Source organism: Sinohyriopsis cumingii, chromosome 5, assembly GCF_028554795.1.
Source record: "Sinohyriopsis cumingii isolate HCF-2022 chromosome 5, ASM2855479v2, whole genome shotgun sequence".
NCBI lineage: Eukaryota > Metazoa > Mollusca > Bivalvia > Unionida > Unionidae > Sinohyriopsis > Sinohyriopsis cumingii.
The window spans coordinates 29,026,839-29,044,750 of NC_142965.1; the positions used below are offsets into that span (position 1 = coordinate 29,026,839).

The 17,912-nt window shown below is 35.0% G+C and overlaps 1 protein-coding gene across 1 annotated transcript in view; it reads right to left on the minus strand.

Moving 5' to 3' along the window:
- Window positions 1–4,201: 4,201 nt before the first annotated feature.
- LOC149798861 (uncharacterized) overlaps window positions 4,202–17,912 on the minus strand; it is a 194,550-nt gene continuing 180,839 nt past the window's right edge. Inside the window, exons 31-32 of the mRNA XM_089957773.1 lie at window positions 11,538–11,699; window positions 4,202–6,447 (exon numbers count right to left, since the gene is read on the minus strand). Coding sequence (XP_089813899.1) covers window positions 6,351–6,447; window positions 11,538–11,699 — 259 coding nt within the window. The 3' untranslated portion in view covers window positions 4,202–6,350. The remainder of the gene's footprint in view (window positions 6,448–11,537; window positions 11,700–17,912) is intronic.

The following is a 17,912-nucleotide window of genomic DNA, read 5'->3' on the forward strand; positions in this document are numbered from 1 at the left end:
TCACTTTCGTCAGTCATTCCTTCTTAAATGCAGTATACGTTTGCTTTAAATAATTCCACCATTTACCTATTGTTTGTTTCTTTCCCATAAGAGCAACATGGATAGTATTTTCAAAAATCGGGTGATGTTGGCAAGTCTGGTCTCACGTCTGGTATTTTGTCAAGTGGCACTCTAACGTCTTCATCAAGATCACTGGTGTGTTGGTGAGTTTACTTGGGCCTCAACAAGTTTTTCAATATCTATTTTGACTTCTTCAATCACCACCACTCCATGACCTAGTGGTTAGAGTGTCCTCGGATGCTGGAGGTTGTGGGTTTGAGTCCTGGCCGAGTCATACCAAAGATTTATAAAAATGGTCACTCATTAGATTGCTCAAGCTTTGTTGGCCAACCAAATGTTGTGGCAGATTTATTTGCCAACACCAAAAATATCTCAGTGGGGTTTGTTTGATGTCCAAACATCAAATGAAGTTCATCAGGCCAAGTTGTTATTTCTGTAACACAATCATCTTTGAGATTAACAAGGCCAATTACGCACTTAAAAATATGCATTCATTATTATTGATGTGGCCAGCAGATACAAAGAAGAGGAGCTGCTGATATTAAAAGATTATGCCAGTGTCACAGATGCACTCGGATATATTTATGCACACTGCCTACTCACATGGCCATGATTGTTACAAATGGATCCTGGCAAAAAACATCTCAGATCTCTGGCTCTGATGCTGGCCAAGCACCATTGTGCAAGTACATGTCTGGCACATCAGTGTACACCTTGACACCATGGAATGATTTAATCACACACTTGCAGAAACGTTGTTCAACCATCAGTAAACATTGGAACTGTTGATGAGGCCAGAACAGTCTGAGGAATGGGTAGCACGACTTCCATAGTAGCCTTGAACAACACATGCAAGGCTTGATTTAAAACCTGAGCCAATGAGATTCAACAGAAGATTGTTACCTTACTCAGAAAATCATTTCACTGAAAGCACCATTACAACAACTGGGAGAGAAGTTTGTTCAGAATCTGTATGCACCTGAAGATTTGGATGGCAGGCAGCTAAGTAGTGCCATTGATCCAGTATGGTCCGCCGGTGTGTTTATCATTTCAGAAAGGATTGATATCCAAAACAACCAACACATATTGGTGTCATCATCACCTGGACAATGCTGAATTTTGATTGATTGATTGATTGATTGATTGATTGATTGATTTAATCTCCTGGCTGACTAGTCATTCATTCTCTCTTCATTGTGTATGTCATTTATCTTTCTCAGTTGTATTTATATTGTTGTCAGAAATGGTTTTACTATGTCTTGGGCAGGCAGAGCCCAAAATTTCAAGCACTTAAGCTTTATTAAGTATGTAAATTATGGCTAAAGACTATGAAGTGTGCAGAGTTCATTAAAATGTGTTACCAGTATGACAACAAATGTTGTGATTGGCTCAACACTTGCATTTAGTGTCTTGTTTACATCATGACATCACAATGTGTACATTAATTTTAAAGTGTATCTCTTGGTTTTGAATCATAGGCATCACTGCACTGAACTTCAATACTGTCTCTAAAATACGATAAGTTTCAGTAATAATACTTTGAAAATAAGTCTAATACTGTTCAAACTGAGTGGTATTTTGCTTTGATGCAAGTGACCTTATATTTTTATGGTAAATGTGCTAGTATTTTGGATTTAAAAACAATTACACACTGATGAACTACACCAGTGATCGCTACAACTTCGATACATGATAAAGAATTCACAAAATGATTAATATCTTTATTACAATGGCATCTTCTCCTTTTCAACCCACTTACATTAGATTTCAAAACAGTTTATTTCTGTGGATTAATGTTGTAGAACAAACTGGTGCCAAAATTGCCACAGGACAAAATTGCCTGTTTATCCAAGCATGTTTCAGGGTTTAAACAATTAACTGACTCTGATTGCTATTGGGAAACACAAGACAATTCTGCCTATTATAAACTAAAGAAGAAATCGAAACAACCTGCTTACCAAAATCAAGAACACAATGTGGAAAACTATGAATATTTGTGTTAAGCCAAAACACTAAACTTAAACTAGCTCTATATTCAGAATTTTAACATGTTATGATTGTTCTTTAATGGACAGACAGGTATGTGAATGTATCATTGTTATGGGCCTGATATAATTAAAAGTGTGTCTTTTTATATAGATTAAATTACATTGTAGGATCACTTATATCATTGAAAAATGGTTATTCTTGAGTGCATGGATCAAAGTAAACAAAACAGCAATGAATATTGAACTAAAATTTGATCCGGAAGAATCGAGTTAGGTAAAGTGACGCATAAAGCAAAATATGCGTCAAATATTTATGGGAATAAGCAAGGGCATAATAAATGATGCTGGTACTGTAGGCTGTAGCTATTATTGCCCTGGAGTGATTTGTGTTGTGCAAGTACTGTAGGCTGTAGCTATTATTGCCCTGGGTTGATTTGTGTTGTGCAAGTACTGTAGGCTGTAGCTATTATTGCCCTGGGTTGATTTGTGTTTTGCAAGTACTGTAGGCTGTAGCTATTATTGCCCTGGGTTGATTTGTGTTGTGCAAGTACTGTAGGCTGTAGCTATTATTGCCCTGGTGTCACTTGGTATGGTCAAGTGTAGGAGGACCTGGTCCGGTTGGCAGAAAGATGTTGTCAAAAAAGATAACTATATCTCATTTGTACTTATCTTTCAATCTGGCTCTGATCACATACTTTGATGAAACTGTTTCTAAAACCAACATATTTTTTTTAGAATCATCTATGTACCTCCATCTGATTCAAGGTTTTTCCACTAACGATGAAATTGATAAGTTTGCATCCTAAATTATCATCATTTGTACTCTGAATAAATAAGCATTTTAATTCCACAACTCAAGACATATATGATCATTGGAAATGATAAGTTCCTTCTTAAGTAATTTGATGTTGGTGCTGATTACATCAAGATTTTCTTTGAGCATAAATTGCCTTTTAAAAAGATACCACGGTGGAAAATAGTGATAGACATATAAAGAAATATTAATCTGAGTGTATTTAATGGAAGATGTGATGACAATACAAGCATAGGTTCTACAATTTTTCAAATGCATCCGATTCTGTTATTACCTATTTTCTTGTTTATAGCAATACTCTGAAAAAGGGTAATGATTTCTGCATACATGAGCCTCGTAACCAACTTTTTACAGTTGGCTGACACTTATTACTGGTTATAGCTTTTACCACAGAACAAAGCAAATTTACTTGTTGACAATTAGAGCTGGGTCCCATGAAAGATTATGTACCGCAGTATACAGCTATATCTCTCAACTGTTAATGATGATGATACTGTGATACATACCACAGTATACACAATTATATTAGGGACCAACTATTTTATTTTCTGTGACAAGGGCCTTAAACTACCTTAAAGAAAAATTCTGCTTGTCAATGCCTGAAAACATTGTTTTTCTGATTTAAAACAAAAAAATACTATATCAAATCCATTATTTGAAGATAAAAATTACATTGAGATAATTGAAAATAATACATCTTGACTAAAAAAAAATTAGTGTCCCCACCCCCAAAGTGAAAGGTTCAGTACCTTGTAGATGCATTTTTTGCTAGGTGTATGTATAAGGTGTAATCTAAAAACTAAAGTGAGTTGACCCACCTTACAGTGACTGACACCCTGTAAAAGATAAGCTGACCAACCTTACACTGTGACTGACACCCTGTAAATGATAAGTTGACCAACCTTACACTGTGACTGACACCCTGTAAAAGATAAGCTGACCAACCTTACACTGTGACTGACACCCTGTAAAAGATAAGCTGACGAACCTTACACTGCGACTGACACCCTGTAAAAGATAAGTTGACCAACCTTACACTGTGACTAACACCATGTAAAAGATAAGTTGACCAACCTTACACTGTGACTGACACCCTATAAAAGATAAATTGACCAACCTTACACTGACTGACACCATGTAAAAGATAAGTTGACCAACCCTGCACTGTGACTGACACCATGTAAAAGATAGGCTGACATTAGAGAACATTTTGATATAAATAGAAAGTGAAGCCTACAATTTTCTAGCTATACTATTTATGTATATGGCAGGGAGACAGGATGCCAACACACAGGCAAGATATTTATCAGAGGGGGATACAAAATACACTGACTCAATAAAGGAGAAAATATTTAGTGACCTTGACAAATTACATAAATTCACACAGAAAATAACTGTCTTGTACATCTTAGGATAATTTGCATTCTTATAAAGGTATGGATGTCCTTCATACATTAACATATTATAAAAAAACTAACAAATGACATTTGTTTTTTAATCTGAATGTACAGTCTTTCAGAGCATACCATTGTCCATCATGTTGGCATATGTGACACGTGCTAAGATGTGATTAAAGGATCATGAATATAATTATATTTTTAATATTCAAAATTAATTTGTGATAAATACAAATGTTTTGTCATAAAAAGAATATTTTAAATTATGTTATCTACAATGAAAACATGCTGTTAACAGAATTAAATCTGTAACAAGATTACTTGGGAATTTCCGTACTTTCCTTACTGATGGAAACTACCGATGTACTGGTAAAAAGAAAATTTACCATGATGCATACCCCCAGAAAAATACAATGCAGTATACTGGTAATACTGCACACATCTATTGGCAATAATATTTCTCACATAAGTCAAGAAACCTAGAAAAATAAAAGACTGATTTGCTCAAATATTGATACAACAGAAGAGATAGTAAAGAAGATTCGGGATGCACTTGTTAATACATGAACCCATACATCAGAATGATATTCACAAGTCTTACAATTATTTAATGACACTGCTTCAGAATGTCATATAATAGAAATAATCAATGATCATTTGGAACTAACTGTCAAAAGGTCTGCAGAAAATATCACCCTACAAGAAATACACAGAGAAAAAACCAAACACAAACAAACAGGATAGATCTTATCCATCCTGATTCGAGTTTATATGGATCATTCATCCCTTAAAATCTTTGCTGACATTTAACCTTTGCATATAGTAAGCATGCACTTCATTGGATGATAATAAATTTGCATATAGTAAGCATGCACTTCATTGGATGATAATAAATTTGCATAATATGAGAGTTTGTCTCATTTCCTTTGCTACCACAGTGGTTTTGCCAACCAGAGCTCTGCACATGCTTAATTGTGATGTAATAGAAAGTTTCTCCAATGATCCCTGTAGAACAGGTCTCCTAGTAATCTCTAAGCAGCCTGTGACTTATTAAGTCTTCATTTACTTTTATTTTGTTTATGTTGTAGAAATAAAAAGATATCTACATTCAAAATAATGACATAAAATCAATCATAGTAGTTTTCTGACATGGTAATGAAACAGGAGCTAGTCAGTGCTGTCACATATGGTGATCTTGCCAATTTTGTTTTGACATTTTGTGTGTCTATAATTGTTAAATTATTTCTTTGTGTGCCAAGACTTACCATCATTCTGGTAATGGTTGGCATATTTAATGACAGATCAAAATCATTTTTATAAAAACTAAATGCCTTCAAAGTGGAACACTGTCAATTTTTAATAAGCTATTTTGTTTGGTGTTTTTTAGTTTGATAAGTTTTGCTTGAAGATTTTTCTAATTTTATTAATGACAATCTGAATGGGTAGTTTTTGAGAAGTAGTTTAAACGTTTTATACTGTAAATTTGACCTTCATATTTCAAGGTGGTGAAAACGCTTTCATGGCATGATGTTTTCTGTCAATTTTTGCTAAGTGGTCTTTGCGAAGTCATTTAAAAGTTTTTCTGCTGTAAGCAATTATAGCTGCATGCGAGTTTTAATAAAAAATTTTAAGTCAGCAAGTATAGAGTAAAGTTTTAATTCAGACAGATACTATAAATGTGAAAAATGAACCTGATCTTCCCAATGTAAAACCTCTTACCAAATTTTGTCTGAATCTTTCAAGTTCTTTAAAAGTTAAAGAGCAGAAATTAAAGTTTTAAGCAGGTTCATAGTTGATCTGGGTCTATGTCTCCAATAAATGGTGAAATCGAATTTGACTTAGATCATTTCAATGTAAAGCCTTGTTTGTATCCATCACTGACTAGAAATTTGCAAAATATGACATGATGCAATGTGATGGACATGATCAACACTATAAAATAGACATGACACATTTGAAGGGAAGTGTTTAGGATCTGCATTAACATGTACAATTGTCTTTCAGATCACATTAGTGTAAACAGCAATATAGTTACACATAAATCTAAGAACAAACAAATTAAGTTTTTTGTAAATGCTGCGAAGATATGGTCTACTGTGCTGCCCTGTTGGTGGAGCCCTCTGTGGAGGAATAGGAATCTGGGGCATTGTCTGTCTCGTAGATAATGCGAAGACTGATAACACCAGACCTGAAGAATACAAAATAGTAATCCTTTGAATAGACATATTACTTTAAAATTCTGAAAAAATTCTTAGCTGCAGGCACAAGAATGTTTAGGTATAATGGTGAAAATTTATGAAAATGAACACAAAATGACCAGATTACAATGACATGTAATGTTGTGATAGGAGTCCTACAAACCAAATGCATAAAATCCAGATGCAGTTGGATAATAATTCAGATGGCAACTTGAGTTTGTGCGCAACCCAATACAACTTCTGTTGTGTTCCAGCTGACTGACAGCTGCTGTGCTCATTCAGAGTGTAAATTCTCTCCACTCTTTACTTGTTTTAAGATTTGGTTTGATGTGTTACTGTAGTATAGCAACACATGTAGGTTATTTAGTGTTGAGGCAATTGGAGTAAAGTGCCTTGCCCAAGAACACACTACGATAGCTGACCCAATTTGAGGGTAGAGTTTGAATCTGTATCCCTTCAATTTATGTGCCTGGCTTGTTAACAGCTAAGTCACTGATGGTTTTATGAAGAATTACAAGATTTCATCATTGTGTACCAATGAGATTTTAATATATTCCACAAAGTCAACTAATCATCAATCGATTCTCTAGTGCATCCACAAAGTCAACTAATCATCAATCAAATCTCTAGTGCATCCACAAAGTCAACTAATCATCAGTCAAGTCTCTAGTGCATCCACAAAGTCAACTAATCATCAGTCAAGTCTCTAGTGCATCCACATAATCAAATCATCAGTCAAATCTCTAGTGCATCCAAAAAATCAACGAAACATTAATCAATTCTCTATTACATCCACAAAGTCAACTGATCATCAGTCAGTATCTAGTGCATACACAAAACTCAAATAATCATCAGTCAATTCTCTAGTGCATCCACAAAATCAGTGAATCATCAATCAAGTCTCTAGTGCATCCACAAAGTCAACTAATCATCAATCAAATCTCTAGTGCATCCACACAGTCAACTAATCATCAATCAAATCTCTAGTGCATCAACAGTCAACTAATTATCAATCAATTCTCTAGTGCATCCACAAAATCAACAAATCATCAATCAAGTCTCTATTGCATCCACAAAGTCAACTAATCATTAATCAAATCTCTAGTGCATCCACAAAATCAAAGCATCGATCAAGTCTCTAGAGCAACCAGTGTCAACTAATCATAAATCAAATCTCAAGTGCATCCACAAAATCAACTAATCATCAATCAAATCTCTAGTGCATCCACAAAGTCAACTAATCATCAATCAAATCTCGAGTGCATCCACAAAGTCAACTAATCATCAATCGAATCACTAGTGCATCTACAAAATCAGTGAATCATCAGTCAAGTCTCTAGTGCATCCACAAAATCAAATCATCAATCAAGTCTCTACTGCGTACACAAAGTTAACTAATCATCAATCAAGTCTTGAGGGCATACACAGGGCTAACTAACCATAAATAAAAATTTAGTACATCCACAAGGCCAACTAATCATCAATCAAGTCTCTAGTGCATCCACAAAATCAACTAATCAGCAATCAAGTCTCTAGTGCATCCACAAAGTCAGCTAATCATCAATCAAGTCTCTAGTGCATCCACAAAATCAACTAATCATCAATCAAGTCTCTAGTGCATCAACACAGTCAAATAATCGTCAATCAAGTCCCTAGAGAATACACAAAGCCAGCTAACCATAAATAAAAATTGTAGTACACAGATAAAGCCAACTAACCATAAATCAAGTCTCTAGTGCATCCACAAAGTCAACTAATCATCAGTCAAGTCTCTAGTGTATACACACGGCTAACTAGCCATAAATAAAATTTCTACAAGGTCAACAAATCATTGCACAGAGTACTAAACTAACAGAATTGGATACGGCTGATTTTAAAGCTTTTCTGAGATCATGATGTCAGAAAGCTACATTTCAAGTTTTAAAACAAATCCTCAAGGTCTTCCATTCAGAGCCGAGATCACCTCATTAATATTTTTGGATTTTGCAAGTTATAAAATTCATCCATGAGATTGCTGACAGAAAGTTATGTAGCAGGTTTGGTCATAGCCTTTCTATAAACTAGAACTATTAGCAATGGGTGCATCACAACAGGCCAACTCACTAGAAACTGCTTGGTAGGGCTTTAAAAAGAGAAAGGGGTCATAACTCTAAATGACACTGTGGAATGCTGGAAATTCAACTCAGAGTATCATCAGTGTACATGTACAGTCAACTCCACTTATATGCATTATCCTTGGAACCGGACCCAGCTAAGCATACAAACAGAGTATGTATTTAAGCGGAATTCATGTATATTTACAATATATAATGGGACCATACTTTCACTATGCATTTAAGCAATCTGTGCAATTAAGCGATATGCATTTAAGTGGAGCCAACTGTACATGCCAAACTTGGTTGAAATCTAACTACCTTTGGCAAGCAATGCTGCTGAAATAAAAATCAGGAGTATGGGAAATCAGGGTAGATAAATCCTGTAATTAATGTTATGGAATCCCTGAAACTGATCTTGTTCAAGGTGTCATCAATATAAAGTAAATTACTGCATATATTTCAAATTGAAAACATGAAATTTGGGGAAATAACTCTTGTAAATGATCATATGGAATGCTGTTTACTCATTCATCAAACTCCTACAAGCTCTCATCAAACTTTAGTAAATTGATACTGTGAAAACCAATGTCAGGATGACAGGCAACCAGTGAACATAACTTATATAAATGATGCTATGGAATGCTGGCAATCAAATATATTCAAGGTCTCAAAAATACAAAATACCAAACCAAACTTGGTAAAAATCCAATTAACCCTGGTAAAGTTATGCTGCTGAAACTTAAGTTAGCAGGACTGGTAACTCCTAAAAATGTCCTGAAATGCATGAAACCTTATTATAGAACCCATAAAAATAAAGCTGTATGACCAATCCGGTTTAAGTCCAACAAGCCCTGGGACAGAAACACAAGTTAGGGGAATAAATAATCTTGGATTATAACTCTACTAAATGGTGACATGGAAAGCAAGAAATTGACTCCATCTGACATCACATCAATATAAAGGTACAGACCAAGATTTGGCTAAAACCCAACAGTTTCCAGCTGCAGAAATTAAACTGTTGATGGACTGACTAATTGATTATGTGATTACTATAGGAATCTGTTAACTTCATTGAGCAGGACAAGGCTCAAATAAACCATAAAGAGCTTCAACAATTGCTGACAAATGCAAAATGCACATTGCATGAAGTTGAACAGATGTAGCACCAAAAAGCAGACATTTTTATACAAGGCAAGCAAAAAGTATTTGGTTTCAATGAATCCAAGCAGAAACAGAATTCATTATGCAAGAGTAATTCTAAATCAAATGAGGGCCTTGTGACAATCAAATATTGACAGAAACAGATAACACGAGGCCCAAGTGGGATGAAATTGCTCAGCTGCTGACATCTACCTATTAATCAAATGAAAGAATCTGGGTCAGTATTGTTTTCTGTTGAATTTCATTTAATGTAAAATTGCCTATGTGATGAAAAAAACTGTCTCAAGGCATTATGCCTGGTTCATTTATGTCAAATTTAGTCAAATTCTTCTACACATTTTTAAGATATAGTAAAATAAATATGGAATAAACATGTGACTACTGCTGAAACTAACCAAAATTGTGTGTGAAAATCAATCGCTTTTGCAGACTATTTCTTGTAAAATTTCTGTGAGATGCATATTAAAAGTTGCACATCATTGAAAAAAGAGGGTCCACATGTTACTTTGGACTGAAGCTTATTCCCGACATAATGGGATTATCGACTTAACAGGGGTCAAGATAAGTGGAGAACCGAGGTGAAAATCAAATAATGGCTGTAACTCAATCAAATTTTGATGGAAATAGTTGACTTAGCTCTGCTTAATATTAAATTATTCCAGATTTCATTTCAATCCATATGTCCTTCAAAAGTTATGAAGTTGGAAACACAATTAGTGACAGAGTGACATGATGTGATATGACACAAATGAAGGGATGGGATGGAATATATATGCAGCACCTTCATGAAATATAGCAAGGGTATATAAAAAAAGACCTTAAAATAAACACAAAACCTTTGGTTATGGTAAAGTTCAGGCAAATGTTTTGCTGACTTATTAACCCTTTACCTCATACAACCATCTTTGGACGCCTCTACAAAAGTCGCATCGACGTGCCTTTTGACGCCTCTACAAAAGTCCCATGGAAGTGCCTTTTGACGTTGGCTGTAAACATCAGCCATTTTAAGCTGGTTTTCGAAGTGCCACCAAAGGGGAAAACCCCTTATTAGATACTAAATTTATTTCTGCGAATGACAATTACGTCAGATCACGTGGTCACTGTTTATGTACTGGTCGATATCTGCTATTTAAAGTAACTGGGTCATAATCTCCACTCTCCAAAATGGCGGTCGCGGATTTCATTCAGTACTTACAAAGTTTTCACGATTAGAATCACAACTATGAAAGATTCAATAACCTAGGTAAAAGCTCTGATATTGATATAGGCAGCAATTAGTTTTTATAAATTATCAAATTCAGATAACTTAGTGATGTAGACACAGACAAAAACTTGTAAATTTCGAGTATGAGAAATGGCAGCTACGGTTGCTCACACGGCCTCACTGACATGACAGTGAACAAGTTCTCTCCAGATTTTAAAGCACATAACAAATTCTTCCATGATAAATAATTACACAGCTATAACAATCGGACTTTACTCTTAAATTGTTCCACATATAATAGATGTGCACCAAAAATGTAAAATGGTTAAAATTGCTGTTAAACGTAACATACACTACACTGCTTAACAATTCACAGGCAGGCCATGCGTATACAATCAACTAGGTAACATGTGTTCTATTTATAGCGTGCTGCACTTTGTCACTATGCTCTATGAGGTAAAGGGTTAAACAAAAATCTGCTTGGAAAATATTGAGAAATGAAAAATTGTTCAGAATTTAATGGAACACTATATTTGAAAACTAACAAACTGGATACAGTAGCATGTGTATATGTCAATGTAGCAGTTTGGCCTGGTAATTATAAACCATTCTAATATACCTCTTGATGTAAATCCAAAGCACGGTACCAAGAAGGTCCTTAATGATGATTATGGCCAGATACACCAGGATGACATGGCAGGTGTCTGATATTAGCTGCTGGATGTTTCGTAGGAAACTATCCATCTGTGCCTCTCTTGTCCTGGTTGAGGAGGTGATGGCTCTGGAGGCAGAAGAAGGCACTCACTGAATTTATTTGACAAGCATAGATTCTCAGATTCTTGAATAAATTTGCTACTGAACTTCATTCCAAACTACAGTCTTCAGATACCCGTATGAAGTCTCATCTTCTCCAATGCCAGTAATGCACACTTTTATTATGTACTCAGATGTTAAATATACAGACTTATTGGCAAAATGATTTTCATAATTTTTTCATTTCTATATTTTCACAATGTGAAAACATAAGATTTCCCATCATGCTTTGCAACACTTAATTACATTTACCTAACAAACGTTGTACCTGTAACAACAACAAAAGAAGGAGTACCTTGTGAACTAGAATAAATAAATAGAAACTGCTTTACATTTCAGACACGGAAATTAATCTTTGACAATGAAATCTGAACAGATGCCATTAGCATATTGCTGAAGTTATTTCCCCTTACTTCCTTGGCAACAATGACAAAAACTGCTGTGATGCTTTGCTGAATTTGACTTGCATTGTTTTCAGATAGGGTCAATTAGTTTTAAAAATGGTCACAAAAATGTAATTTACTATGACAGATTATGTCAACCCAATCCTACTATTTTTTTCTCTAGTCATGTATATTTTATGATCAGGCTATGAAAGTGAGGTGAATTTACGAAATGTGTTTGGGTATGTGTTGTGCTGAAGAGTTCAATTTTCTAAACTTCAATTCTGGAGCATTTGGTATATAATAAAGAGAAGATTTTTCTTTACTGTGTTAATACTGGATATATTTCACCTTGTAGTACCAAAAATTATATATTTTGACTTGTGCCTTTGCCACTCCTTGAAATATCATGTTTTTGGTACCACATAATGAAATATATTTTTGGTACCACACAATGAAATGTATTTTTGGTACCACACAATAAAATATATTTTATCTTAACATATGAAAAGATAATATCCTCTATGTACCTTTAGTGAAATGCATCCAAATTACACATTACACTTGTTGCTTGTAGCTGCAGTGAAATGTATCCAAACTACACATTACACTTGCTGCTTGTACCTGCAGTGAAATGTATCCAAACTACACATTACACTTGTTGCTTGTACCTGCAGTGAAATGTTTCCAAACTACACATTACACTTGCTGCTTGTACCTGCAGTGAAATGTATCCAACTACACTTTACATATGTTTGTCAGTGAAATGCATTCAAATACACTTTACACTTGGTTATTAGCAATAACTTCTATTGTTTGTAATCTGAAAAAAAATGTCTGCGACATAGTCTGTTCATGTTGACTGCTAAAATATTTAAAACCGGCTATATCTTGATACCATGTTAACATTGCCATGTGTATAAATTTTATATATTGTAGCTTGCCACTGAAGATAGTGTACTGACTGTAAATTGCTTTTATATGCTGTAACTTGCATCTGAAGATAGTGTACTGTACTGTTAACTTGCTTTTATATGCTGTAACTTGCCACTGAAGATAGTGTACTGTACTGTTAACTTGCTTTTATATGCTGTAACTTGCATCTGAAGATAGTGTACTGTACTGTTAGCTTGCTTTTATATGCTGTAACTTGCATCTGAAGATAGTGTACTGTACTGTTAACTTGCTTTTATATGCTGTAACTTGCCACTGAAGATAGTGTACTGTACTGTTAACTTGCTTTTATATGCTGTAACTTGCCACTGAAGATAGTGTACTGTACTGTTAACTTGCTTTTATATGCTGTAACTTGCATCTGAAGATAGTGTACTGTGCTGTAAGCTTACTTTTATATGCTGTAACTTGCCACTGAAGATAGTGTACTGTACTGTAAGCTTACTTTTATATGCTGTAACTTGCCACTGAAGATAGTGTACTGTACTGTTAACTTGCTTTTATATGCTGTAACTTACATCTGAAGATAGTGTACTGTACTGTTAACTTGCTTTTATATGCTGTAGGTTGCCTCCCAGGATAGTGTACTGACTGTAACTTGCTTTTATATGCTGTAACTTGCCTCCCAGGATAGTGTACTGACTACTGTTAACTTGCTTTGTTATGATGTAGCTTGCCTCCCAGGATAGTGTACTGACTACTGTTAACTTGCTTTGTTATGATGTAGCTTGCCTCCCAGGATAGTGTACTGACTACTGTTTACTTGCTTTGTTATGATGTAGCTTGCCTCCCAGGATAGTGTACTGACTACTGTTTACTTGCTTTGATTTGCTGTAGCTTGCCTCCCAGGATAGTGTACTAACTACTGTTAACTAATAACTAACGTTTTTATATACCACAGCTTGCCACTGAAGATAGTGTACTGTACTGTGATTTGCTTTGTTATGATGTAGCTTGCCTCCCAGGATAGTGTACTGACTACTGTTAACGTGCTTTGTTATGATGTAGCTTGCCTCCCAGGATAGTGTACTGACTACTGTTAACTTGCTTTGTTATGATGTAGCTTGCCTCCCAGGATAGTGTACTGACTACTGTTAACGTGCTTTGTTATGATGTAGCTTGCCTCCCAGGATAGTGTACTGACTACTGTTAACTTGCTTTGTTATGATGTAGCTTGCCTCCCAGGATAGTGTACTGACTACTGTTAACTTGCTTTGTTATGATGTAGCTTGCCTCCCAGGATAGTGTACTAACTACTGTTAACTAATAACTAATGTTTTTATATACCACAGCTTGCCACTGAAGATAGTGTACTGTAATGTAAGTGTGCTTTTATATTATTGTAGCATGCCACTGATGATAGTGTACTGTACTGTGATTTGCTTTTATTTTTAAATAATTATTAGAATTATATGGAAAAAAATAGCCTGAATAAAAATCAACTTTATCCTTACATTTTTTATATTTGCTAGTTTTATTTTGTATGGGCAAGTGTGTTAAGAAATGTATGGTAATTGTAGATGTCCCCATTGATGGAAACGTCTCATGACAGAACTGAATATAAAACACTACATCTTTATTTATCATTTACTTGTAGATCAAGTAGGTGTTTGGTTATCTTTCATTAGTTACACCATCATCTGTGTGATAGGATGGAACGTTTAGGTCTGTCAAACAAAAAATACAACTTCACTGAATGTTTTTTTTAAATCTCATCTTTGTTTCTATTAAAAAACCTAGCCATATGCACAAGGTAATACAAAACAGAAAAGATGTTTTTAATAATATGAATATCAACTTTTCCCGAAAATCTATATTTAGTTTCTCAGTAGGTTTTACAGAATAATACTGCTATAAAAAAAAAAGATGCAGTGACTAACTCTAAGTTTCTTTACATAAAAACATGGGTAGTAAATGACTGTTGTCAGCTATTAGAGCTGGGTACCATGACAAAGTCTGTACTTCATTATTTCTGAACATACCATAATACACACCATGGCATGCCAGTTATACTAGAGACCAACAATTTAGTGTTCTGTGGCATCTGTTAATAGCTGAAAAATATCTTGCTCAGATTTATAGGAAATTAAAATATTATATCTATCTGTGGCATCTGTTAATAGCTGAAAAATATCTTGCTCAGATTTATAGGAAATTAAAATATTATATCTACTATATTATCTGAAAATAAAATTTATCTGGAGATAAAAGAAAAGAAAATAGTTCAAAAACAAATCTGCAGCCCCCACCCCACTCCACCCCACCTTCCAAACTGAATGATCAGTACCTTATAATAGATGAATTTGCTATGTGTGTGTTAATTATTCAATAAGTTGTAATATAACAACTGTGACTAAAGTGGGCTGATCAAGCCTACACTATAATTGTAATATAACATATGTGACTAAAGTGGGCTGATCAAGCCTACACTATAGTTGTAATATAACAACTGTGACTAATGTGGGTTGATCAAGCCTACACTAAGGGGCCCTGAGTGGCCGAGTGGTCTAAAGCGCTCTCCGTTATGGATCACTGCCATCTCACCTCTTTCTGTGTCAGTTCGAGTCTCGAATTCAGCCAACGTGGGTATGTGAGAAAGCTTGCCAGTAGCTTCTCGTGGGTCAGTGGTTCTTTCCGGGGTTTTCCCAGGTTCTTCCTTTACCATTAATACTGGCCGCCATATATAGCCTATTGTGTGCTGAAAAATGGCATTAAACCCCACAACAACAACAAGCCTACACTATGGTTGTAATATAACAACTATGACTAAAGTAGGTTGATCAAGCCTACACTATAGTTGTAATATAACAACTGTGACTAAAGTGGGTTGATCAAGCCTACACTATAGTTGTAATATAACAGCTGTGACTAAAGTAGGTTGATCAAGCCTACACTACAGTTGACACCCTGTGAAGAAATTGTGCTGACATTAGAGAGCTCGTTGATAAGCCTACATCTACACCAGGTGTCTAAAACATGTGGCCTGCAAGCTGCATGTAGCCCACCAAGCTGTATCATGTGGCCCACAAAATGACTGGTGTTACAAGGTGTCATGAGAGATAACCATGTATGGATAACTTTATTACTAATCAACTAGATGACTTCCACAGATTTTTTCAAGTGGGGCCCTAAACAATCCATTAAATCAATCATGTTAATCTGTGGGGCCCTAAACGATCCATTACTATAATCATGTTAAACTGTATTGTCAAGTGGGGCCCTGAACAATCCATTAAATCAATCATGTTACATTGTATTGTCAAATGGGGCCCTAAACAATCCATTAAATCAATCATGATAAACTGTGGGGCCCTAAACAATCCATTAAATCAATCATGTTAAACTGGAAGGCCCTAAGCAATCCATTAAATCAATCATGTTAAACTGTATTGTCAAGTGGGGCCCTAAACAATCCATTAAATCAATCATGTTAAACTGTACTGTCAAGTGGGGCGATAAGCAATCCATTAAATCAATCCTGTTAAACTGTATTGTCAAGTTAAATCAATCATGTTAAACTGTGGGGCCCTAAACAATCCATTAAATCAATCATTTTAAACTGTATTGGTAATTTTGGTAAGTATTGATACATCTTAATGAACAGTTTTACACTTTAATAGTAATTTTTGTACTTGTTTACAGCATCATAATGTACAGTATTATACCATACTGGTAAATATGGTCAGTGTTGTAACACCCTAATGTCCTGTATTATACTTTACTGGTAAATTTGGTAAGTGTTGTCACACCCATATGTACTGTATTATACTGTACTAGTAAATATGGTCAGTGTTGTAACACCCTAATGTCCTGTATTATACTTTACTGGTAAATTTGGTAAGTGTTGTCACACCCATATGTACTGTATTATACTTTACTGGTAAATTTGGTAAGTGTTGTCACACCCATATGTACTGTATTATACTGTATTGGTAACTTTGGTAAGTGTTGTAACATGCATATGTACTGTATTATACTGTACTGGTAAATTTGGTAAGTGTTGTAACACCCTAATGTCCTGTATTATACTTTACTGGTAAACTTGGTAAGTGTTGTCACACCCATATGTACTGTATTATACTTTACTGGTAACTTTGGTAAGTGTTCAAACTCCATTATGTACTGTATTATACTGTACTGGTAACTTTGGTAAGTGTTGTAACACCCATATGTACTGTATTATACTTTACTGGTAACTTTGGTCAGTGTTGTCACACCCATATGTACTGTATTATACTGTACTGGTAACTTTGGTAAGTGTTGTAACTCCATTATGTACTGTATTGATTGAATAAGGCCAAAAGAATTCTAATTGTTTTTATACACTGTGGAGTTTGACCAGGCTATTCATACTTAGCACATCGTTCTCATAATCAGCGTACTGGGTACAACATGGTTCTCATTATGATGAGTGTACTGGGTACAACATGGTCCTCATTATAATGAGTGTACTGGGTACAACATGGTCCTCATTATAATGAGTGTACTGGGTACAACATGGTTCTCATTATGATGAGTGTACTGGGTACAACATGGTCCTCATTATAATGAGTGTACTGGGTACAACATGGTCCTTATTATAATGAGTGTACTGGGTACAACATGGTTCTCATTATAATGAGTGTACTGGGTACAACATGGTTCTCATTATGATGAGTGTATTGGGTACAACATGGTCCTCATTACAATGAGTGTACTGGGTACAACATGGTTCTCATTATAATGAGTGTACTGGGTACAACATGGTCCTCATTATAATGAGTGTACTGGGTACAACATGGTTCTCATTATAATGAGTGTACTGGGTACAACATTTTATTTAAATAGTCAACATTTATTTTACA